Genomic DNA, 27,176 nt, shown 5'->3' on the forward strand with positions numbered 1-27,176 from the left:
TTAGCAATGTTTTTGCATGCTTTACCCATTGACTACAAATCACTTATACGTTGCATCACTTTCGATCATTTTCGAAAGAATACCACAAGTCCTTAGATTGATGTCCTAGCCTCGAGGTAGCTGTTAGATTCATTTCAATACAGTGACGAAATGTACTTGCAGATCCTATAGATTTGCTTTTAAAATGGGCAATCAATCACAAAGAGCATCACATCTGCTCCTACTGTCAAAGTTATGTCACTGGTGTGTGGTTCTGTACTTGTGAGGACAGATTCTTCTGAAACGTCTGCATGCAAATGAGAGGCCACCAACTCATTCAAGCAATAAGAAAAGAAAGTCTGTGAACTACTACACAATTTCACCTCTTCATGGCTCTAAAAACAAACTTATCCAAGAAAAAAATATATATTCTGGTCAAGAGAGGCTACAAATATATATTGTCTAGTTTCAGCGATCCACAAGCCAAAAACGTTTGGAACCATTGAGTGATAAAAGAAAGAAAAAAAATGAATTACATTTTGGTAATACAGCATTTTCCTCAACACTAATGATAGACTGGCAAAGCTGTTACCACCACAAATCAGCCCAAAAATCCACAGTGAGTGGCTCTGAGAGGGCACAATTATTTGTAATCTACAATGACATCTGTTGTCTGGCTTAATGTTCTTTATAAGGGAATTCATATTTTACAGATATTTGCAATTGTCTACCAATCACTTCATTGTGGTATCTGATCATTATCATCATTTATCCTCGAGAGAGAGATCTGAGAAATATTTCCCCACCATTCCAGCCAGTCAGGCGTAATACACCTGCACTTACGGTCACTGCAGAACGGCCCCCCGTAGGTGGTCATGGTGCAGTCACATGAGAAGCCCTCCCACAGCTGCAGACACACTCCCTGGTGGTGGCAGGAGTCCTCTGTGCAGGTGGTGCTGGGACCTGCAGGGTGTGGACAGCAGATTTACCAGGTGCTTTCTCTTCATTTCATTCATGCATCTTTACTACTATTCAAAAGGAACACACATGTTATACTTAGCCAGTCATTACTGCACAGTAGGTCTGCAGATATTCATCTTTTGATAGAAAATATTAGCGTGAAGTGATTTTATTACTTGTGTTCTACAAGCTGCAGAAAAGGAGGTTCAGCAAGACAACTATAGCAATTTAAAAAAGAAGCTGTTTAACCACCAATTGTATCACGCAACTGATTACAGGTTAGCTTAGTTTACACTCGCCATGCAGAAAATGACGTACAAACGGCGACGCGTGGTGCGCGTAGCAAGTGGTTGCGGCGCTTGGTTGTGCACCTCTGAATTTTTGTAATTTGGCGCGCGATCATGTGACTGTCACAAATAGTTCACTGATAAAAACACTATTTACATGTCTAGGGATTATACAAAACAGGCCAATTCGTTTTGAGATGCTTTAAAAACAGGAGGTCTTAAAACGCTTCATTTGAGTATATATTTTGCCAACCGAATCAAATTCTTTACAGGATATTCAACTTTTGTTTCTTTATAATGCAAGTAATACTTGACTTGTTTCTCTACAGGGCTTGTACAAAGGCAATAAAGAAGTCCATAAATATGAGGTATGAGTTTACAGTTAATGCCCTCTGGCGTTTCGGAGGATACTGCAGCGTAATAATAAATGTATAAGTAGTAATACAGAGCATAAATGGCTCCGTTCATGCTCGGAGGCTCGCGCTACAACGCCATGCGCGAGTATAAACAAAGCTTACCTCCACAAAGATCAGATGTAATGTGATGGATGTGTCTGTCCGTCTGACTTTGTTCGTGTCACTGTGACCACCTCATTTAAAAATCTAAAACAATAAAATGCTGTGCACAATCATACGGATTCATGATTTAGTTTATTTCCCTATGACCACTATCAGGCAGCAACCATCTACTAATCATCAAATCTCCTCACCGGTAACAGAGCGTGGCGTAAAGTTGACTTCGCTCACTCAAGCTTGAAAAAGGAAGACATTATTGATTTTGCAGACTCCGTGACCTTTAACCAAGTGTCACCGTCATCGAAACATCGGGTACACTTATATAACTACTCTGTCTTAACCTGTGCAATGTTTCCTGTAAAAGCAATGGCTACCTGGGGAGATCATTTGGTATTATTAAGTCGCGGCAAATCTCTGCGCTTTGCTAACTGCTCTCTTGTTTGATTAGAACTCAGCAAAAGCAGCTCGACATCTTGACTGCCGAGTGAAATTATTACATGTAAGCGTGTATAATCAGAAATAATAAAACCACAGAAGGTCTTCACTGGCCAATCATACTGGAGCGTTCAACAAAGCCGTTAAATACCATAACAAATGTGGTGTGATTAGTTTTCTGTGAGCAGTCACTCTGAGTTCCTCTGTTTTTGTCTCTGCTCCGATACTAGGAAATGAGATTACAGGAATGATTCACAGGCGTTTCATACTTCCCAGTGTGTTCCTGGCCTCACCTCCACAGCCGTGCTCCACCTCTCCCACCTTGTGAATGGCATCGGCCAAAAGGTCGGGGAGTCTTCCGTTCAAGTCCACGGATGCCAGGCAGCCCTGGTATCCTTCCCGGGATGCTATTAACCTGGGCAGGCTGCTGTACATGCTCTTCCCAACACCACCAACGTACAGCTCCCCTGTGAGATACATGAGTCGGTCAAGAGAGAATCACAACCGAGCATGTGTTGATGTATGTCTTAAAACATTGGCTGGCTACACAGACAATGCACATGGAAAATAATTATAATAATTAGTAAATTAATAAACAATGCAGAAAGAATTAAGATCTATGAGAGTATAGTGCAAATATGAGTATGTACACTCAGTGGCCACATTATTAGGGTACACCTGTACAATCTAATGCAATCCAATATAACCCCACCCCGCAATGTATGGGAAAGAGTGTTCTACATTTTAGAGACACCTCTGAACATAATGTGGCCTAGTGACCTCAAATATATACATATTTGTATTAATATTTACTATAAAAACAAAAGTATATTATTATTATCTTCGCCAGGAGAATCATGCAATTGTTTGTGTGTTTGTGATTGTGTGTGTGTGTGTGTGTGTGTGTGTGTGTGTGTGAGTCTGCACCACTGTGTCTGTTCACATCTATACTCGCATTCTGCTGAAGGAAACTGTGTAATATTTTGGGTGGCCAGTTATGGCTGCATGCTCAAAGACCTCTTGTGGTTGCAGTGACTCACACTTTCTCAAAGAACATTTAATGCCTGTTTCATACTGCCATTGACTGCCTGCTGATTCCTCATTCACTGTTCTTAACCAGGCCACAGCCGGTAGGGGCTGTGAGCGATAACACAACTGAGTGCATCTCCAACCCCCCAGCCGCTACTCTGCGCCCAGTGGGGGGGGAAACAGTTTGCTCACTTTTAGTGTTTTGGACGATGCGTTTGGCGCACAGCTTACAGCTAACAGAATTACCAGGACACACACTGCCGAGTACATCGCCGTCAATCAGCCAACGCTACGCGGGCAGACAACTTGAAGAGTTGAATGTCTTTGTGAGCAAGATTGAAATGTAGTGAAGTGTGTTTTACGACGCCTTATAGATGTCGGTTGTATTAATTCAATCACACAATACAGCAGTGGTTGCTGCAGACACACCTGGCAGAAATCTGCACTCTACCGAGTACACCTTTCTAGTTAAATATTGTAATCACTGCCTCCAAAAAAATACAAAAACATAACAATAACCCATTTAACACAAAAGATAACGCAAGTACATGTGTTGGAATATTTTTTTAAATTACAACATGAACATGAAACACTGGACGCCCTGTGTTAGCAAGTATTCACTGTGTCCTCTAATAAACAATTGTTCAGATAAGTTACCTTTTAAATCCAGGTTGCGGGCTCCATTGGCGTGTTGGGTGACAGTGCGAGAATCAATCTTAAGGATGTGCACGTTGTTGTTGTCACGGGAGATCACCACATTGTGCCACTGGTTGTCATTAAGCGGCTTGTCAGAGTTTCCCTTCATTAGCGACGGCCCATTTCCCAAGTCGAAAACATAATGGATGTACCTACAGGACAATGCAGATGTTTACATTCAGTATTTCTCATTTAGTATCATTTCTCCACATACCATTATGCTGTTATGTGATTATGCTGCGGCATGTTTCAAACTATACTAGCCATGCAGTTGTGTGCACTGCTGTCTACCAGTTTGTTTTGGTATAAAACCACCGAGGGGGAGGCAAAGTCAGATATGTTCTTTGTTGAAGTACAGATAAATAACAGGGAATGAACGAAAAAAAAAGCACACGCGGCAAGGCTTAAGGCACATCGTCATGTTGATATTAAATTTGATCAGCAGACTGTCAAAAAAACTAAACCGTGTTTGAATTTAAGCAACATCTATGACAAAGCTGCTACACTTCACACAATACATTGAGCAGCCTGAAAACTCTGACAGAAGTGTTGGAAGCCATATTTCGTCTGTGTTGTCTGTGCGAGCAACTGCTGCAGGCTCCAGAGCTGAACAAGGCTGAACAAGGCCTCCTGCTGACTAATTGCATGCTGGGAGAGAGTCTGTGTAAGGTTTGACAGTGGGAAGCTACAATTGTTGCTTCCATGCTCCATTTTCCTATATTCTCTGTGGAACAGAAATTATCTGCAATGAATAAAACATGCGGAACATATTTGCAGCCACATGTGCTTGAGTGGGTCTGAGTGTGAGTATGACACCAGCACTGTGATAATGGCAGTTATTGTTTTTGCACTCAAGCTTCCTCTATCTGCTTCTCTACCTTTAACAAAATGATTTATGATGAGCAAAAGATTAAAAAGCTATTTCGTCTGGCTATCAAGATATTTATCATGATTGAGTAATTATGAGAAAGAATTATATTGTTAAAGAAGTACAAAATGAAACAGATATAAATAGTTAGCTCCTGTCCCAAATAGACCTTTCTATCTTTCCTCAGCCCTGTATGTAGATTACAGCTCAGTCCAAACACCGCAGCACTTACCCTTTGACCAGCTCCACCACGATGAAGTCACTACCATCTCCAGAGTTGTAAAGTATCAGGCCGTCAGGACTGGTGGTTTTGAACTGGAAGAAAAGGTGCATGGAGGCGTAGGCCTGCAAGGTGGAGAAGGCCAAGTAGCTGGCTTGCGCAAGAAAAGTCACAGGATTGGCCACAATATGCCTCATCCCAAATCGAGCATTCAGCTCGCAGTAAGATATGTCTCCATTCTTGCACTGGTCCAGATAGAGCATCCCATTAAAGGAGAGCGCTTGCAGATGGCCGATGAAGTTGGAAGGCATCACGGAGATGAAACGCCGCTCGGTCATGATCCCTGTTTCTATGTTACTGAATTCCAGACGAGTGTGGGCGCCCGTCATTTGGCCTATGGAACAAAACATGCAGCTTAGATTTCAAATACTTTTCAATATCTGTACCTTTGCAAGGCTCCTTTATTCCTACTATATACCTTCCACTGTCACATTGTCCACAGAGAGTTGCAAATTCTTCCCACGCCGCACCACCTTCACTGTGTGCCACTCATTGTCATTCAGCTTCTCGCCTACCAGGAGTACCTCTGGTCCCTTGCCTAAGAGGAGGAAAGCGTCGAGTGACAATCATACCGCATCAGCTCAGTATACACCCTTTCCACATGAAGCTCTCTCTTCACGGTCAATACAGTCATTCACTTCCAGAACCACTCTCTCCCACACACACACATACACACACACACGCACAGCCGTCAACGTTCACCTGCAACCAATACTTTGCACTCACTCAAAACATATTTAAAGGAGGACTAACACAAAGAAACTGCTGTAGTAGCTCCTATTCTACAGGTTGAATAGCCAACATGTGTTCATTATATACTGAAATTGTATGATGCATGCTTTCTCTTTATATATAGTGATATGATTGCCGTCATCTGGGGAAAAATGGTGTTTCACCGGGCTCAAACACATAGCTTTAAGTTTCAAGATTTCTACACGATCCTCTGCCTTTCTCGCTGGTTTTAAAATAGGTCACAGTGCAGAAGCTTGCCACTGCAGCACCGTCATCCCAAATCAGTGCCTATGCAACAGGCCGACACGGCAGTTCAAAGGAGTTCTGACATCGCTTGGGAAACTAATTGGCCATGCCTAAGCTGACTGCGCCTTTAGGGGCTTGTCTGTCTAATTGAGCTCAGGGTGTAGGAGAATTACAGGGGACGTACAGAGGGCAATAAACGGAAAACATCAACTGGTTTCCGAACACTGCACTGCTTCATCCTCGGGGAAATAAACCTGCGACTGGAGATTTTGTCCAGGGCTGCATATCAAGTGTCTTTACAGCACACGGCGTGATACCACCGTCCACCTGCTGAATATCGACTACTCACACCAGACAGATCAATTGCATCAAATCCTGCTCCCTCTACATTTGATGGATTTTCTTTAATACTGCAAAACAAACCACTCGCTGGGATAATGTCAAACACAAAAACAGAAATGTTTATCTTGTAAATCTCCATCATGAAAACAGAGATGCAAACCAGAGTTGCTGTAGTGAAAAAGGGATAGTGGAAGGCTGGATAGTGGGGACAAAGTGTCCAAACCTTTGTAGCCCGAGGTTTGCATCTAGCAGCTCGAGGCTACTCTCATAACACACGTCAATCTCTAACCGAAGTGTCAACGGTCAAGTTGCATTGTGAGTAATGTAGGTGCCAAGTATGAAGGAAGGAAAACATGTGGAATAAGAAAGATCGATGGCTCTGCTGCGTTGATTTTAAATGAATGAAACATTTACTATCATGTTTACCGTGTTATTTGTTGGTGTAGTTAAATTTGAAAGTGAGGTCATAAATAATTTTGTCTCAGTAAATAAAAATGAAGCACTCATAGTAAAACTGACTGCTCAGCCTGTATTCTTTTTCATCAGTGATAGTGATCTATCGCTAACACCGCAGTGGGGAGCAGAATTACTGGAATATAATATGTTTTCACACAGACATCTGACTGTAAACCCTTTGAAATGTTGGCCCCTATCAAAGTGCCTTTGCTTTACAAGCTAAGCTTCCAGAGGCTCGAGAGCCAGCCGCACATGTAAGGAGTCTATTTCGTCCAGTTTGATCCTCAGCTAAAATTGAATTTGATTCATATTTTCAAACAAGGATAACTTCAAAGGCATGGTGCAGTTATACAGGTCAGCATTATGAGTGAGCCGAGACTTTGAACGCAGGAAGTGCATGTTAATCAAAGCATGTTATGGTAATTCTTTAGAATTTTGCAGGACAAATGTGTCTTTTAAAAAGTGTGTTGTGTACCATTATTCCCCATATTCCAGAGGATTAATCAGGAGCATTGCAGCAAAATTTGTTCTTACAACAATCTCCCTCCCACTGACGGCTTTACAAGCAGCTGCTGGAGATGGGCCGTCTCTTTGAAGCTACACTCGCAAGATCAATCAAGAGAAATCTGAATCAAGTTGTAAGATAAGCCTTAAAGGTAGTCAAAGCAACAATATTCAAAATTCACAAGGAGTCCATGGTGGAGACTGTGATTCTTTTCAATGATAGCGCTCACTAAATGAGGATAATTTCAATAATTTAGGCCGATAGTTTAAAATTTTAAATGTGGCTTTTATCAACCATAAAATCCATTAATAAGCCATTCATAATCAGATCGCCATAGGTCACTGGTGTTGCATACATACAGCATAATTGCTCAGGTAAATGTTACATTTTGCACACAAAGAGATGCACATACAGTATAAACTGTGGACAGTGCATGATGGTACATTGCCATCTGCTGGTAAAGAGGGCAACTTATTATCCAGATAGCTCGGGTGATAAAGGATATACAGCCTCTTTTAATAAGCAACATTTAACGTATTCTCTTTGCTATTTACATTATTATTCTATTGAGTGCAACGAACCATTAAAACAATGGCTATAAATTGCTCTCCTGCAGGTGGGTCATTGAACTGGTTTACAGAGACAATACATGCACACCTCACTGCCGTCCAACCATCCACACACACCCGTGAATGCACACACACTACTCACCTGGATCAGAGAAAAACAATGTAATCCGTTCAATCAAATGGACTGTTGCTTATAGGCTCAGGCTTGTGCCGTAAATCTGTTGTAACAGTTACAGTGTCCCCTTTTGCTGTATAGCCATTAAATCAGCATCTCAGGTAAATAGATTAACATGAGACAGAATTACAGTACAGACTGCAGGTAATTGATTTTCCTATTGGACATGCTTAAATGTTAATATATGTTTGAGTGCATAAAACACAATATAATGAGTATATTCAGGTTGCAAATTGAACATTAACAGTTAAACGTCATATTTCAGGGTATTATTCATACATGAGGGGTGGAAAAAAGCTTTTAGCCTGCACACGATTATAGTGATAACTTTTCTAAGCATTCATAAGCCTCCTCTGTAATGGATGATCTATATCGGAGAGCCGTTCGCCTCTCCAGTGCCAATAGCTTTTATCCCTCCGCTGTAGTCTGAACCAAAACTTAAATTGCCTGTCTCTCTCTATCAGGTGAGAGCGACAATCTACATCATAAATCACCGCGGTACAACCCTAAAGTACCACTCCATTCAAGAGTATAGAATAGCAGAAAATCTATTCTGTTGATACAGAGGAAAATCTGCCTTTGGCATTCATCTACCTTTTAATCAATGGAATTACATTCGCTCGTTTGAATACCCTATGTCTCATGACAATGCATTTGATGTCATATTTCTCAGTCATTTTTTTTACATGAAGTCATTCTTCATGTTGAAGGATTTAAGACATTTACTGTACCCTGCTTGTTCTGCATCCTGCATTTTTATAGCACATATGGTCCAGAATGCCTCTTACGATTATCTTTAGGATGTCACAAAGCAAGATTAGAAGTGTTGTATTGTATTCAAATGTTGCCATAAGAATTGGTACATTGGTTAATTTAGATAAAAATAATATGTTCCACAACATGTACTCTTCTGAAATGGAAAGGCTGCAAATAACGGTACTCTCTCTAACATGTTTCAGCATTTAACCAAAAACACACGACTTTATACTCATCTATTGATCAGATATCAGGCTGACCTTTAAATGAATATCAGCTCTGCATTAACAGTGTGATTACTCAGTCATAAAATCAATTTTTCTCTAAACTGAGACAGAGTGCTGCTTTTCTGCTGATTTGCTGATTGTCGTTGAACTGTGCTCAATTATCAGCTACGTGAGCAAATTAGTCACACGCTAATTAATGACAGACTCATTGACAGGACAATAGCAGGCCACTGTATGTCAAATCTAAATACATTTGATTACATGATTATTATGTAATAATGAGATAATGTGTAAATTGTTAATACATTGTAGAGTTCATGAATGAAGAGCCAACAAATGCCAATTATATTTAAATGCACAGTGAAGTCTCATTCTTATAATATATATATAATATATATAATATTCTTTGTAATGATGCTTGTGAGTAGCATAACAGCACCAGTAAACAAAGGGACTTGTGGGGCAGAAGAAATGAATTATGTTGTGTTTCATGAGGGAATAGACCAAGAGGCATATGATTATACCACAGTGCATGTTCTCTTAATCATGGTACAGTTAATAATCATAGGAGACACTTACTGAGATTACAGTCTATCCTGATACAATCTGGTGAGAGAGAGAGTGAGATGGTGAGGTTAAAAGAAAAAAGAAAACAGCATAAAAGAGGAGAATATTTCACATCCTTCAAGGTACATTCTGCAGAAAGTTCAGTGCTTTTCAGAGCCCACCATCCGGGGACAGGCTCGAGAGTCTAAACCGCCACTTTCCTCCCTGTAGTGTGCATAACATTAGAAAAAAGGAATAGTGAGTGAAAGGAAAACCTCAGCATGTGTCTGGCACTGCTGGTAGAACAATAGACCAGATCAAAGTTGGGTATCAATAAGAGTTTTATTGACCGTAAAAGTGGAGGTGCACCAGTAGTATTTTTAGTGTTGGTTTCGGCTCGGATACGGCTGCTTACATTCAGGCATCTGCAAATGAATTCGACTGTTTCAGATATTGCAACTGATTACTGACGCGAGCTCTTGGGTAATACAGAAAACATGCACTGCTGTGAGCTAAATCGTCTACAGCAGATAACAAAAAATGGAACCTGTGCTGGAATTTTGGTATTTTGGATTTTTATACCGAATAAAGCACCTAAAAGCCTATCACCCAGAGGAGCATAATTAATTTACTTCAAAGAACAGGTGAGATTGGCTATAATGCAATCCTCAAATTAGAGCAATTACTGAGATTATGTCGAATTTGCAATAAATATATTTTCCTGTGCAATATCATGTGCAATATCGCTTCTTGTATTATATTTGTTTAAGTCAGCCTACATGCATTCATACTGTAAGTGATGCAGACATTAATGTGATTGATTCATTTCACTGATACTACTGAGAAGGTCATGTATGTGTAATTTAAAGTGTCTAAGGGGTATTTACTCTTCTACCAATGCACCTCTACTCAAAAGCCCAAACCTTGATCTGTCTTCACTCTTAAACTCAAAGTGCTGTTAACTGAAATGATCCAGTCTCCTGCTTTTTCTGCAGGTCTGCTGGAAATATATTTTCCAAGTTAAATACAGAGGAAAAGGGCGATTTGCACAACCTGCAGCCACAATTAACATTACACCATGAAAATGATGACCCCAGCCCAAATATGGTGCTTTGTTAAAATTTACACAAGTCTACTACAACTAATACCTTCTAAATACAGCTGCAATATTCACATTTGTATTCTCAAAGTTGAGTCACCCACTCATCATTTCCATGTTCTGAATAATGAAACCAATTTATCCAACTGCACATGAATATATGGGTGTAAGTCATGTGGCTGAGGTGTGCTCTCAAGCTGTCAACCATCACAGAGCAGTGGATACAGACAACCAGAGACCAGAGTGACTTTCTGCTGCAAGTGTGTGTGTATGCGTGTGCGTGTGTGTGTGTGAGAGAGAGAGAAAGTGTGTGTCCATCCCTGGCACCCTCTGTTCAGTGAAGCGACTCTAAACTGGACAGGCCAGTAAATGTGAGGGGAGGGAACTACTATGGTCACATCTATGGTGTGAGCGGTCTAAGTGGTAATATCTCAGAGTAATGGCGGATCTGGTCTCTGACTGCCTTCTCCTTGAACTGCAGACAAGCCTTTGAAGGGCTGAAAGAGCTGAGACGGTCAGATGAGACCTGACCACTGGATGAACTGAGAGAGAGAGAGAGAGAGAGAGAGAGAGAGAGAGAGAGAGAGAGAGAGAGAGAGAGAGAGAGCGAGAGACACAGAGAGAGAGAGAGAGGCAGAATATGCATACACACCTACAGTTGTTTAAAAAGACATTGAATCTCTTGAGTTTTATACCTATTTGTATTGAAAAATTACTTCTTAGAATTGTTTTTAAAGATGTATTTAAAAATGTAGATTCTTCATCAGTTCTTCATCAGTTGTTCAGTTTTGTACACTTGTGTTGATAAGATATGGTGATAATTATCTAACTGTATAGAAATAGACATTTTGGCGCTTCCCGGTAGCCAAAGGGTAAATAATTGTGTTACAAGCAAAAACAAAATGTCCGAAGTAAACCCTGGATGACTTAAAGGAAAAGTTTTGGGAAATACCCTTATTCTTTGTCTGGTGGAGAAGATCACACATTGTTGCATCTAATACGACCATTTGCCGTTTTACAGGGGGTTATGTATTGGACTTTTTGGGGCTCTAAGTGGGTGCCAGGCAACCACAAAGACTCCAGGAAGTTACTGTGCATGGCAGAAACATAGTCTGACACATAAACCCCCATTTTTACACGCAACACAAAGATGTACCACATTAATTACTGAGCTTTAGAGGTAGTGGTGGATTTTGTTGCCATCTGACAGGCTATCTGTCTCCCCTGGTTTCCAGTCCTTATGCTAAGCTAAGCTAAACCTCTGCTAGGTTATACCTCATGGACAGATATGAGAGTAGAATCAATCTTTTCATCCAACTTTCCCCCAGGAAGTGAAAAGGCGCACTTCCTAAAAGGTTAAAGTATCTATTTAAATCCCATCCATAGATTGACCACTTTATCATTTCCTGGTATAAGGAAACCAAACTTTATTTGGCAAAAAGAGATAAAAATAAATTGTTGGTAGGAATATTCCTTACCCAAACTATTCCATATGTCCATATTTCATTATGTTATCACTTTGTTTTTTTTGTTTGTTTTTATGTTTTATGTCATCCCCTTGAATTTAAACTGACCATTCATCATTTAATTCATTAATCGGGTTAAATAAAATTGGGTCTCTGAAAAATTACAAATAAATTCTAGCAACATGCAAAAGGTTCAAGGGATGTGCTGATCTTTTTAAGCAACTGTAGTTATTGTGTATGAAGGTGACTATGGGAGAGTCAGAGACAAAACTAATACCATGAGAACTCTAGCTTGGTGACACGCCCTTAAAGGTCAACTGGTATTATTTGCCCGTATTTGCCGCAGCAGCATTACCCAGGTTCACAGTGAGTTTCACTCTGCCTCCGTCCAGCTCCAGACGCAGGGTGTCCGCTGACTGCTGAGAGGTGCTGGCCATCAGTAGGCCAAAGGCCCGCTGGGACATGAAGCGGAGGGACACATCCTCGGCCTCTGTGTGTAGCGTCCTTGGCATCACCACCTTTAGATACATGCTGCCGTCATAGCTCACCATGGTGGCCTCTACGGATTTCGGGAAGAGGAAGCCGTTAGCAGACATTGAACCCCAGAGGGAATCACAACACTACATTAATTTAAAAACACAAAGTGGCATTTACAGAATGAAACCTGAATTTGAGCTTATCTCCGGTATGGCATGATATCATTTTAGATTGCAGTTTTCATCAGTCGCACCAGATGGCAGAAAAAGCCTGGAGCATGTGGAGACAGCGGCGAGATTACAGCAGCAATCAAATTTCTGAAGGATTTATACCCATCATAGTGCAATACAAGAGGGATTTTCATACATCCCTCATTCTATTAGCTTTTACTGTTAGCCAATGGATCTGCGTAATTTGGCCTCTCTGTGAGAAAACCATCTGCATAGTAAATGCAGAGTGATTCAGGCCGAATGACTCTGTCGAGGCAGCACTGCATTTCTAATGAAACACTCATAGCACTGGCACACTGGCAACCTCATGATACTGATAATTCATTAATAAATCACTATGTATATATATATATATATATATATATACTGTATATATGAACTAAAAGGGCTACTTTCAGTTGAGAGCACTCAACTCTTGAATAGGTGTGTCATTATACAGTATGATCATACTGCAGTTGCAAATTAAATTCTTATTGTTTGGGAGACCTGAGCATTAAGGCACTTTCCAGCCACTACACAGCTAACTTAATAAATAAAATACCAGCCAAAGTGTGATAAAAGCTTTGCAGCAGCATTTTGAAATCACTTCCCCCCCCCCCATCCACTAACGTCATTCTCAGAAACTCTTACCCTTCTCACAGCTGGGACCTAGGTAGCCAGTACCATTGCAGTCACAGATGTGGCGGTTCCAGCCCTCTCTGCAGTGTCCACCGTTGGCACATGTGTCTCTGGCACACCTGACATGAGTCTCTCTGGTGCAGAAGCTGCTGACACCTGTAGCGCTCTGGACCTCCGCCAGCCTCCACAGGTTACGGCTCTGTCCGTCAATAAAGAGGTCCCTCACACAGCCCACGTAGCCGACGCTGAGGGAGGCGGTCCACACCTCAGGGGGGAGCATGAGGGCATGGCGATCCTCAGGTAAACCTCCAAGATACATGTCCCCATCTAGGTCAAGGATCTCACTGCCTTCATTAGCAGAAAAGGGGACGCTCTTGCTGTTCACAGAGATGAAGCCTGTAGGGTGGGCAGTGAGTCAATTTGTACCTACACAATGTTTTTGTTGCAGAAAATGAAGACAGGTGTGTGTGTGGGCTGTGCTAAGTGAGAACAAACGGTGACATTGAGGAAGTGAGCTTGAGTCCCTGCTTGTTTTAAAGACAGTGTGGATTTAGAAGCTGTACGGCCGGTCTTTAGGAGGTGATTTTATGAGCAAAAGCAGGAGCTGAAACTAAAAGTTGCTCCGGAAAAGTTAGGAAATCTGCATTGTCATATTAGCCTGCTTGAGAAGGAATATATTTAACGAAATGTGTAGGAAGAAGTAGAAGGAACTGTGTGCATTTTGGCTTCTACTAATAAGGCACTAATAAGACATTTGGATTGTACTAATAGGGCCCAATTTGAAGTAGGTGACTGAATAATTGGCCACTTGTGAAATAGGTTAACACAGATTTCAAAATGTCATACATAGATTACAGCATCTGAAAATATCATCGTAATTAAAACCTAATATGCATGCATGTTTCAGTGTGGTGAATAAAAAGCAAGAGCGTGCCAATGTGACTGAATCCATGCTGGCATATGGCGGTTTCACAGCTCTGCTCCACGGCTAAATCAGGCAAAAACAAAGTAACAGAAGCAGACAGAAGGCTTCCCCTGCCTTCACAAATACAACACAATTATCTTACCGTTTCGCCCTCGCCTCTGGAAGTCCACCCGGCACCACTCGCCATCATCGAGCCTCTGGTTACTGGCTTTCATCTTGATGCTGCCAGAGCCCATATCCATGACCAGGTAGAGAAATCCATCCAGCAGCTCTATGGCGAAGAAGTCGGCCCTGGGCTTCTTGTCGGGCTGCGTGCCCTGCAGACTGCCATGGCTGAACAGCAGCAGGCCGATGGGCTCTGTGGTGCGGAAGTCAAAAGATATGGCGCCCGTCTTCTTTGTGTTCCACCTGGGCAATGTCAAGTAGGCCGACGGCGTGTCGAAGGTGACCGGCTCCAGGGCTTCCACATCCTCGCAGCTGAATTTCAGGTCACCATGGATACTAATCTTTGGGTCTTGCTGTTCAGCCAGTCGTGACAGACCCAGTCTAAACTCATTATTCTTGTAGACCACCTAATGATTAAGAGAGATGTTGTGGTGAGATGACAGCTGGAGAGAGCAATAAATTCAGTGCAAAGGTTGAATTTTACTCATCAATAAATATTAGAATCAATATAACACAGCAGCGTTCACAAGGACACGCGGCAGAAAAGGGTGAATCGTCCCTGAACTCAGAGCTCAGATATTAAATGTCCTGACGATTTCATTTCCAGAGTTCTGTCCAATAAACTGGCACCTTTAATTAAACAGGTCTAGAGGCACTTGAGAAAAGAATCACATCTCGCTGAGATTGTTCTTGACTCGTGCTGTGCGTCTGTGCGGCGATCGTGAACGGAACGCATTGTATTTTACAGCTACTCAAACAAAAACAAAAAGGCAGCAAGAGCTGAAAGGCTTTTGACAATCGGGAAATGCATTTAGATGTAGATTCAAACACAAACATTTACATTTTAGACATTTAGCTGAGTCACTGAGGAACGTATAATGGGTCTGACAGTAGAATAATCTTACAATCGAAGAGGAGGAATCACAGTCATAGCACCTACACAATAGCAAATAATTATATGTGCTTATACTAAGTGAAACCGGGAGGGATCAAGTCCGAGCAGAGATGGTGGGTGGGAGAAAGCCACAAAACACAATTCAGTATTTAAATAGGTAAATTTAGTAGATGTAAAAAGGCACAAACTGAACAAACATTGCTCAGCTCACGATGCAGATAGATGTGAACAGTGGTACAAAAAAATCTGATCATACACTGTGGCTGAAGTGAACACACAACAGACCTCCTTCTGTGTTTGAGGAATGTCAGGCTATTTATTTAAAAATTCACATCAATCACAGGAAACGGAGAGCAATACAAAAAAACAACCTTTTTGAAGATATCTACTTACACTACATACAAACCTGCCTGTTTCTACTAAAAGCATACTTCAGTATAGTGCCTGTGCGGGCTTCTCTGTGCCGTTATTGTAGTATTTTCTACTTCCATTCTGGGTTCATCAATATGCACAGCAGGAGACAGCAATCCTTGTCTCATTTTGTATCAGTTGTAAGTCACCCCGAGCCCAGTGTTATCTGCCACATCACTCTGTGACCAGTCACAGCCGGAGGTGACACACCACACTGCACCGAGGACTAACAGCAGAGCTGAGAGACAATTTGAGCCAATATCAAACTTCACACTGCCTCAGTGTGACTAATTAAGCAGGGAAATCAGACGGTGAAACTGACCATCGAGAAATGAGTGTAACAGGCACATTTTAAGTGGGAAGACAGTCAATCAAGACACCTATACAAAGCGAAACAGTGCGTTAGCAGATATTGTTTACAACTAAGAACACCACATCTAACAGAAATACATAGCTAGCTACGAAAAGGCACACTGTGACCTCTGCAGGGCTATTACTTAAGCCAGGGGACAATACAGGAAGTGGAATCCTATTTCACGCCATTCAGACGCCTGTTGTATGTGACAAGGATTACAGAGTGTCCCGAAACGGAAGAATATAGCTCCTCTAGTGTCGATTGACAACACCCTAATGTCTTTTATGCTCAAGTGGTGAAGAATAACAGCAGTCTGAGAATGAAGACCTTCTCTGTTGCTAACAGCTGTGAGAGCACATTCTTCATAACCAAATTGGGTACAATCTTTGAAGCATTAAAGCAGACGGAGCTAATGATGCAGTGTGCGATATACTGTGGGCACACGTACTCCAGACCAATAACCTGGTGACTTCAAAGACAAATAAATCTCTCCTTGCTAGTTGTTGTAGTCGTGACACTCGTCTGTAAGTGGCCATTATTTTCCCTGTACCTGATGAACCTGATGGCCTCTACCCAGCAGCACTCTCATCTATTAACATGTAACGTCTTGGGAGATTAGCCATGGCCCAAACTCTCTACAATCAATAAAATAAGAGAGATATGCCTGTAGAATATTTATTCTATATGCACTGCATCTATTTGGTCACTTTTCTTTCCCGTATGGTTGAGTTATTTCAATTCACAGCCGAGCTTTGTTCCTGTACTTCATCACCAAACTCAGAGCTCTGGCTTTTGACGGACCCGTCTCTGAAACTTGCTTCCTCGATCTCTAGGCAGTGCTGATCCCATTTGATCAGCACTGCCTCTGCCAACGCTCGCCCTCATTACTGGGACGCTTCGGGTTTGTCATCCCATAGACTTTTTATCCCGTCATACTCTCCCTGCATGCCTACAGTACATCTGTGTGACTATGCACAGCAGTAGTAGGTCTAAACACCACCACCAGCCGCACCACCCACAGAGCGGGGGTTGCAGCATTGGCAGGGTGCTGTGACAATAACCTGTCCATAAATAACATCTCATTTTCATTCAACGTATTCACACTGCAGGGTATTTATGCATACGCTCCGCTTGAAAACATTCAGTTAATGCTTGAGTGCTTTAAAATGTTAATGCCATGTGCTTTATTAATACGAAAACAAATACACATTCACTGATTGAGTTTAATGCACAAAATTAAACAGATTTTCAGATTTTCACAAGGAAATGCAATAGCCCAAAACACATTTTAACAACATGCTGGCAGCTCTCTGAGGCTGAGTCATCCGGTGCTTTGAGTAGAATACTAGCATATACATGCTAACATGCTTACAAAGGCGATCCTAACCTGCTGATGTTTAGCAGGTAATGTTTGCCAGGTTCTTAGCATGCTCATGTTTGTTATTAGCTTTATTAAACAGAAAAATTAAAGCTGAAGCTGATTATTCGTTTTGCAGGTATTTTACCATGCACTGTATGCACTGTTCTGGTCAAATATAGATTTTAGCAAATTTGAAGGCAATCCATCTAATTGAGACATTTCACTCAAAACCACCAATAAAATCCTATATATCAAATGTCAGGGGATCAAAGTCTGTATGATTTCACCTTTGGGGCACCACAAATGTCTGTCAAGATTCCAAGGCAAGCCATCCAATAGTAGCTGAGACATTTCAGTCAAAGCCAACAGACCGACCAATTGATGTAGTCATCCCTCGTGCCCAGCGTAGCTAAGCAGATGTTGTAAATAATTTGTCCGTAACTTCTCTTTTTATGTGTTGTGCGTGAACTTTGAAACAGATTACTTATTTTAGACACCAGTGCAGCTGTCTGAAGACTTCAGTTACCCACCGTGAATACACTCTGTGACTGCACAAACTAGATGCTTTGTGGTTCGAGCTTGGCAAGTGCTTTGTTGATTAGGTTCCAATAAGGAACTACAAAATAAATCTTTTTATGATAGTTCTGGCAGAGCACTGATGTCTCCATCAATATTCACATTAGTCATCAATCTACTTTTAAGCAGACTATATGACATTCTTTATAATTTTCCAATCGCTCACTTTCACACATATACTTTAAAGAAGCTGCTGCTTGTTATACTTTGCTCCAACTTGCTGCTGCTGTTACTAGCTTAGTCAGGCTATTTCTACTCTATTTGCCTTGTGCATCCTCTAAGTGATGTGTCTGTTCTGTCCTTGGTGCATTGTACTCCCTGCTGAATCCCATGCAGCTGGATTTAATGGGGATCAAGAGCGGAGCCTTATAACAGTTTAGAAGCATTTATGAAATAAATGGTCTTATATCCTTTGACGCAAGTGTCTCTGCCAAGAAAATTTGTTTGCGCCGGGTATTGACCCCAAGAAAATATGTATACACCAATCTGCCACCTTGACACTTTTAATTCAAACTACTGCCTGTTTTAAGCAATGTCTCTTCCTAATCCATCCTTGGTAAGGGAAAGCATTTCACTCGCTTTTGATGCACTTACACGAGAATGTCATTTGCTTTTCATGAGATTGCTCACTTCATTAAAAATTTGTAAGGCCAGGCTGAAATTAGGCATTAATCCATTATTCACTGCTTTGTCTATATTAATTCAAATGCTGAGTACATCATCTTTACTTGCTTGCTCAAGATAATCAATTTGACAGGTACAGGCCCAGAGTTAAAAAGCTTAAAAATGTGGAAATAGTGATGAAAAGTTCAGACTGCGTTTCAGGACTGAGGAAGATGCATCTGTGTCTGATGTGTATTAGTGGTAAGTTCCCAAAGGGATTCCCTCAGGAATCTATAAATGCATATGCTCCGCACAGCGCATATGCAGCTGATTGTTTCTCCTTCAAACAACCTACAACTGGAGAATCAATATGAATGTGAGGGGTGATTTTCTATATGCAGAACATGCTCTGCTTGTAGGAAGGGGTAGTGCTATCTAAGGAGGGTAGGATAGTATTTCCAGAGCTCTGCTGGGACCGAGGTCAAGCTGTACTCACATCTTTCAGACAGCCCAGGAAGTTGTTGCTGACCGGGGAGCCTGGCAGGTCGGCTGTGTTTAGGCTGCCCCCTATGTAGAAGAGATCGTCTGAGCCCAGCATGGTGTAGTCCTCCTGGGTGTAGCCGGTGGTGGTGAGAATCCCATCCACCAAGATCGTTACCTAGAGGAGTGTATGACGGAAAAAAAAAGTCACTAAGAAAAAGATCTGTCCTAATTATTTCATGCCTCATTTCTTGATTTCGTTGAGCTTGCTTTAACGTTGGATCTTGAAGGCAATTACAAGAACAGCTTTGAAGGGTTCACTAATCTCAGCTGATCCCTGTTTCTGATATATTAGCAGGATTGCGGTGCAGTCAATATACCATAAATATTCCATCAACTGATATTTTGGCTCAAAAGCTATATGAATGCTACAATGTACTCAAATTAATTTGAGATTAAAGATAACAAGATGGCAAGCTACATCGCTTGTGTGTTGGCAGCAACGCGACAAGATTATTCTCATATCAGTCTCATCAGTGCACGGAGACAAAGGAAATGAATGACTGAATAGGGCTATAGGAGAAGAAATGATATGCTTGTTGCCATGACAATAAGCCTACAGTTAACGTGTATTCCTGCACAAAGGCAGCATCTCCCACTTTCGGGTAATAAGTGAAAACACTAACGATTTCTTAGTGACTGAAAGAAAATCAATTTTGAGAAAGATCTACAGGGAGAAGCTAATTAATATACTTCCTGTGATAAACTGAGTTTAAATGAAAGAAAACGAGCTCCGAGGAGGCAGGGGAGATGTCAACTAATTGTTCTAATGTTTCAGACGAATCAAAATGATTTTATAAATGCAAGGCTTGAGTGGAAAGATGTCATACATACAATCACTTCAAATGCAGGCCAGTAAGTTAGTAAAATATCAGAGGCCAATTCCTATGTAAGCGAGAGGACACTGCTCTCTCAGTTATCAAATACACAGCCCATGCACCACCATTACATCATTTAGTCTTCTATTGCGATAATATTGATTAGTTTTCATTTTCCTTTCAGCAAATACTATATAATGTGTTTAGGGAACAATTGGCATTCGAGACAGTACCACAACTACACTACCACCACCAGATCCAACAGACCTTGACTTTGGTAGATTCACTTTGTAGTGGTGCGGCCTGATTCTCGGGTCTCAGTAAGCATTCAAATAACACTTGATTAAAAATGTGGGACCTGTGGTTGTCTGCTCAAGCCATTATATCTCGGGAACTTAACTTTGTGAAATCTGTGGTGTCTATTCTGTAAAGTCTGGTATGTTGAAAGCAAGACGATAAGAGACAAAAGAACGACCTGACAGGGTATGTTCAGGTGCCAGGTCTCTGAAACGAGGTCCTGCCCCTCCATTCACTGGTACTGGCAGGTATTGATTTCTGTCTATCTAGTGGTGATGCCCTCAGTATCTTTAGCTTGAACAGTGGACAAAGGTAGGGGTTAACTGTGGGTTGATGATACTGCACATCAGGAAAATTCAGAAAATCAAAGCACTTTCATGCCTGGAAACTGATGCTGCTTTCTTTTACATCCCACAATGTCTAGAAATGCACGACCAGTTTCTAATAATGAGTATTACACCACATCACGACACCCAAGATACTTAACTGGCATTTCAGATTCAGAGGCGATGGTACAGTAATTATTGGATTAGGCAAAACCATCATTAATTAGAAGCACACAGCGGGATAATATTCAGGTTCCAGTCCTGGCTGGTACACTTCGAGAATGACCTTTAACATAACTTCTGCTGGATTTCTACACCGCTGGTGTTACACAAAGCTCATTAAAGGGAAACATATATTTCTGATTGTTAGTGGAGCTCAAGAGTGACAATTGAGTGCAGTATTTAGGATATGTGTGCATGTTAGTGTTGTGTGTGAGTGGGTACAGGTCAGGCCCATAAATAGGTAGATGCATGTTTAATAAGGGTCAGAAAAGGAGATAGAATGAGCAACAATATGTTTGCTCACAACAGGAAAAGAAAAGACGAATGGAGGGGGAAGCCAGTAACAGGAGAAATTCTAGCCGAAAAAAAAGCACCACCGGATCTAATAAAATGTTTCCACCAGCACTCTCTTGAGAGTTACAGTTCCCCCTATCTACATGTCAGTGGGGTAACTTATCTGAAGGGAAAGCAATTTACACAGGGATCAAATGCATGGCTGAAAGCACAAGTGACGTTGTAAGCATTGGATTGCTGCTCTTTTGGAAGCGGGGGTAAGGAAACAGATGTGGAGGAGGATGCAACTTTATATGCAGCTTAATGTGACAGGTTCAGAATAAATTGGTGATGATGAGAGAGCTAGATGCAAAATGAGTCCTACTTTAGCAAAAAAAAAAGAAAAAATCGAACATTTAAAATGCATTGCGCATTGCAAAGCTCATTGTAAACAAAATATATTTAGTTTAGCTCCGGTTCAGGTACATTTACTAAGTGGCCAGTTTACTTAGCAATAAAATGCCAGGACCCCTTTTGCTTTCAGAAGCCTAATTTCCTTCAGGTTTCAATATCGTGCTATTGTCCTGTAGTTTTTTTTTAATGCACTCCAAACTATGCACCTTGGCTAAAAAGAAATCGGCTTGAGTTGAGTTGAGTTATCAAACACAGTCCCCAGTATGTAGCACTGATAATAGTTACCTAAAAGAGCAAACTTTTGTGTGTATATACACACACACACACACACACACACACACACACACACATAGACCTGCAGAAATGGGTAATTGTAGAGTAACTACAGTCAAAAAAGAGTGCCAGCAGGGTAACATCTAATTTAAGACAGACACATCCTGGCAGGCTTTCAATTAATTCGGAAATGAAGCACTCTGCTTTGTCCAGTGGAAAACGTTAATGAGTATGAAACCTTAGGGCCGAGTTGTACTTGGCTGGAGTACAGCACAGTAGGTACAGCAGTACAATATTGGACACATGCAATGACTGTCTTCATTATATAAAGCTCCACTCTTTCCTGCGTGACCTCTCTGATACTGCTGCAAGATTGCATTTGCATTTGTTTTGGGCTTTTTGGTTTAGTGGAGTGACAATCTGAAAATCTGTGGGACAATTATTATTCTGGAAAGGTTGAAAAAAGACCATGCTGCAGAGATGTAATCGCTGCTGCAGGATACCTGAATGTCATGGATGTGTTGAGCCTTTCTTTCAATAAGGTAAAAAGATCTTTACGTCAGTCTTGTGGGTGCAGAAAAAAACGTGCCTGATTAAAAAACGGACTTCGACTCCGCCGAAGCAATCTATTTCATGAGAAAGAGGGCAATGACCTAATATGAGCTTGTAATATCTACAGTGTCAGAATGTCGAAAATGGGAGATAGGGAGTCCAGCAGAGCAGAAATATGAAACATTCAACAGAAGCCAACACCGTTTTTGTTTGTGTTTACAATGATAGTGGACTATAAATCGTATTCATATCAGACTGGTTTTACCATGACCTTATAAGAATCTGATCCAAATGTCAAAGATAAGTATGTATTGTGTGTAAGTGTACCTGAAAGATACAAGAAAGGTGCACGCAAGTTACAGGCGCTGGGTGTATACCCACCTGGCGGAGGTTGCGTGTCACTTGAACATCATGCCAGACATTGTCGTTGAACTTCCCTTTGGCGGGTTCCACCAGGGCCTCGAAGGCACCAGAGCCCAGGTTGATGACCAGCCACAGTGCTCCGTTCCTCAGGGACAGGTTGACATAGTCCGCTGACCTCCCTGTGTGAAGCAGCAGGCCGTTCCTCTGCAGGGTACGGAAGGACAGCGTGATCTCATCCAAACTGCTCTGAATGGGAGTCTGGGACAGGTTGTAGCTGAAGAACTCATTGCCTTTGAAGGTGGCTACTGACTCCTCCTGCCCTAAGAGGGGAGAAGAAACATCTTAGATAATTGTCTCAGTCACCAGACTTACGTTTGACTTACCTACTTCAGTATATTCACTAATTCAGTGACATGTTGCGATAGGTAAGGCTTTGGTGAGCGAAACAAAATGAGTAGAACATACACAGTGCAGTATTATTCAACAAATCCATTTCACTAACACCAAAACTAACTTGAACCAACCATGCACTGTACTGTATGCATTTGTGGAGCTAGTCATATGTGCTACAAAATCACGATACATTCTGATGGACGTATGTACTCTCAATGGGAGATCACAATTCTGCTTGTTGCTTGCACATTAAAGAATAATCCAGTGAAACTTTTTTATTGTTAACAAATCCAATGAAATGACCAAAACCGACAATAAGCTGATCCTACTGTTTAGCCAAAGCCTGATGTAGCGAATTCCTCTATGCTGCAGACCTCTATAAAAACACAAGTGAGCCACAGTGCACACTGGGTGACATGTTCCAAACGAACACAGGCACTGTAGTTTACTGTAGTGCTGTAAATACTCACTAGAAAACAAAATCTGCAGCTGAAGTTAGCCTCAAACAAATGCAAAATGTGTTCTTATTTCAGTAAAGTTTGCTAAAAACTACTTAGCCCGGTGAAAAATATACATTCATTTTTAAAAATGTAAATCTTCAGTAGAAAAAAACGGACAATACAGGATAGGGAAGTCAAAAAGTGTTGTTTGTTTTAGTGTTATATAGTAAAATGGCTTATCCTTTTATTCAACAGTGGTGTTTAAAAAAAAACAACTAGTATAAATGTGTCAGGCTTGGCTAAACCTCTAATTCACAGCCAAATAATTTCTAGTGAGGATGTTAAATGTACATAATAATATGATGGCTCAAACTATTTCCCTGACTGTTCCAATAAAAGCAGTTTTCAGGTTTAACCAGAGCAGAAGAGAGATTTTTGTCTCATTATCATTTCTTGGAATTCAACACATTAGCAACACAGCAACAAGCTGCACAAATGACTATCAATGTGCCTCTGGTGCCAAACATCTTTACACATAAGACACAAAATCATTCTCAATATTACAGCTGATTCAACAGTGATGCTTTCATCATTGCACCTTACACAAGATGAAGCTTTTTGATTTGTTTGAGTTTCTGGCAGTTATTGCCAACATAAGCTGAATGAGTAACAAAATGACAAGATTTTGAATAAATAAAAAAAAAGATATATTGCAGATCGATAGATAGATACACAGATATGTTTGCACATAGAAACCTTTCTCACATGAAAACATGTGTACAATATATGAATTTGGGAAAAGAAAACTATCCCGGAGCAGGTTTTACATCCTGAGACTGTGAAGTCATGCAACAACATGAGCGCAGCAAACTGAACTCGACACCAGAGTGGCAAGAGGTCATACAGCTTTGCGTCAAATGTTGTTTTGCGATTCTGCAAACTCGTCCTGTGGGATTTGTCTCGTCCGTATTGTATACTGAATGACAAAACAAACTGTATCAATTCTACTCCGTAAGTCACTAAGGCCTTGCACACAGACTTTATGTATTTTGACAATAACATCATAATAATATTGAAATTCACAGTAAACTTTTCCAGGGTTGTACTTTTTGACATTGAACCACAGGAGTACATAATGTTACCGATTGTATAACGCATATCTTGAACTCATAAATGGTCTGTTTCAAGCCAGTACAGACATCCCTTCTTTTGCTTGCTTATGCGACACAGCCTCAAAGCTACGGAACAAGTCGTTTCAAGCTAGAGAGATAAGCTGTCCCCTAAGCCTATGTTTGTTTGTACAGTAAATATCGGCTTCTGAACTCCGGGGCCAATTTAAGCCAACAGGATCAGTGTTCCCATTAGTCTCTATTGTTTGAGCAGTGTACTTACTCAACTACTGAGCAGACAGCAACTTGCTAAAATGTGAAGTTCGGCATTTGACTGATGTTGTAGGTAAAATGTAAACCACTGAGTGGAGGTGCAGAGTCCGTGCAGTGAACAATGAAGGCAACTTATAGTGGTTGAGAAAAATGATAATGGGACACCAGAAGTATTTTGGCCTAATTTAGCAAAGTGCTTACTGTACATCCATCCAGCCGTCATCTTTAACCACTCATCCTGTTCAAGGTCGAGGGGGGAGGAGGGGGGGGGCTGCTGCAGCCGATCCTAGCTGACATTGGGCGAAGGCAGGGTACACCCTGGACTAGACTATGGACCCAGGGCTGACATATAGAGACAGACAACCATTCAGGCTCGCATCCACACTTACGGGCAAATAAGAGTTATCAATTGACCTAAACTGCATGTCTTTGGACCGTGGGAGAAAGCCGGAGAACCCAGAGAGAACCCACGCTGACGCAGAGAGGACATGCAAACTCCATACATAAGGCCCGTCTAGCCCGGGGATCCAACCCCAGGCCCTTCTTGCTGTGAGGCAAAAGCGCAGCTATTTAACACCTCATGCACAGCTACAATCCATGAAAGGATTTCTCATACGGTCCACATAAGAAGATTTGCATCATATCCTATGTAATCATTTATATTTTCATTCCAAGGTTTCTACAATGAAGACGTCAATGTGGAATGGAAGTGTGTGGGTGGTTAGAAAGGCAGAGAGACATATCTGCTTTCCTGAGAGGTGTCTGCAGCAACAATGTTTACCAGCTGGTGAAAAAGGTAATACTGGCTGTGTTTGCTCTGACACCAGACTTTGGCTCTAACTCAGAGGAAATGCCATCAGAGACACTGGCTGCATTCACTACACAAGCTAAGAGAAGCCGCTGGAGCAGTTCAGCTCTTTTTGCATGTCGCAGCTGACTGGGGGCAGAGCCATCAACCTTCTACCTTGGCTGCTGTAAGAGAATTTCGCTAAGCTATCTCTCCATGCAAATATCGGAAAGAAAAACAAGGCTCAGGGGAATATAATGGCAGTGCCAACAATCTCTGCATGTCTCTCCTGCTTCTCTTCTCAATCTCACATCTTGTTGCTTTGTGCTGTCCCTGCCTCTCTCGTTCTTACTATACACAAGCCCATCTCCTATCTACTTCCTCTAAATTGAGGATACTAATTTGAGGTGGGGTGAGTCCTTGGGACGCTGCTCATGGCATTCCAATGAAGTGTGCAGCTATAAAATATGGAGGGAGCTGCAGCATCCTGGGTGCCACGTGAACATTGGATAAGTTCACTTTAAAATAGATAATAGCAGCTGGTGTTGCCCCCATGCCCATGTCCAAACAGGATTATCTGTAAAGGTACTGCCCAGAGCTATACATTAGCTGCTAACTGTCACAGCCTGATGCACATCAAACACTGTAGAGGAAGAGTGTCTTGCCATCAGGAGGGAAGGAATTATCTGCTACTACTTCCTATTAGCCCACCTGTTCCAGTCTCTGCTGCAATTACAGCACCCTGCAGTGTCTGAACCACATGAAAATGCCAACATGAGTATTGCTCATTAATATCAAGCTTTACATCAGATTAATTTCAAAGTGGTCCAAAAGCCCAGGGCGCAGATGGCAGTTGCTGAGCTGCTCAGGGGCGGAGGAGTCAGTTGTCGGCTGGTGGCGCCCAAACGTAAGTCAGTTAGTGTGGGCATGTGGATAGCGTGGCAGCAGTTTTACCATTCGTCTGGAGGCCGGGACGTGCATAAGCACCCTAGGTGGTCAGTAAGCTACACCTGTGCCTGAATAATCTCGTTATTTACAGTACATCTGTGTGTACACACTAGCAAAGTATTATGGGGCTGAAGCCCCACGCAAAAAGCAGCCACTCCTGAATTTCCCTGAAGTCTGCAGAAGTCTTTTAATTCATTTAAAATCTGTGGCGTATATTTGATTTGAAATTATTTGTGACCAAATTAATTCAGATCAAATCAAACAACTCCCTCGAGTGTCCCCTCAGGCTAAATCTGGGACATTGTCAAAGTTAATAAGAAATGTTTGTCCTAACATTAAATGGCTGAATAAAACTTTGATGCCTC

The 27,176-nt window shown here is 41.5% G+C and overlaps 1 protein-coding gene across 1 annotated transcript in view; it reads right to left on the bottom strand.

Annotated features, from left to right (window-relative positions):
- The window catches only part of nrxn2a (neurexin 2a), a gene marked incomplete at both ends in the record, with an annotated part of 87,569 nt that overhangs the window by 51,365 nt on the left and 9,028 nt on the right, over window positions 1-27,176 (bottom strand). The window contains 11 exons of the mRNA XM_079172189.1: window positions 823-942; window positions 2,470-2,643; window positions 3,863-4,053; window positions 5,002-5,383; window positions 5,468-5,587; window positions 9,637-9,663; window positions 12,524-12,727; window positions 13,506-13,889; window positions 14,561-14,990; window positions 19,280-19,441; window positions 22,880-23,181. Of these exons, the coding sequence (XP_079028315.1) occupies window positions 823-942; window positions 2,470-2,643; window positions 3,863-4,053; window positions 5,002-5,383; window positions 5,468-5,587; window positions 9,637-9,663; window positions 12,524-12,727; window positions 13,506-13,889; window positions 14,561-14,990; window positions 19,280-19,441; window positions 22,880-23,181 (2,496 nt within the window). The remainder of the gene's footprint in view (window positions 1-822; window positions 943-2,469; window positions 2,644-3,862; window positions 4,054-5,001; window positions 5,384-5,467; window positions 5,588-9,636; window positions 9,664-12,523; window positions 12,728-13,505; window positions 13,890-14,560; window positions 14,991-19,279; window positions 19,442-22,879; window positions 23,182-27,176) is intronic.

The sequence above is a fragment of the Pholis gunnellus genome, assembly GCF_910591455.1.
Source record: "Pholis gunnellus genome assembly, chromosome: 13".
Taxonomy (NCBI): domain Eukaryota; kingdom Metazoa; phylum Chordata; class Actinopteri; order Perciformes; family Pholidae; genus Pholis; species Pholis gunnellus.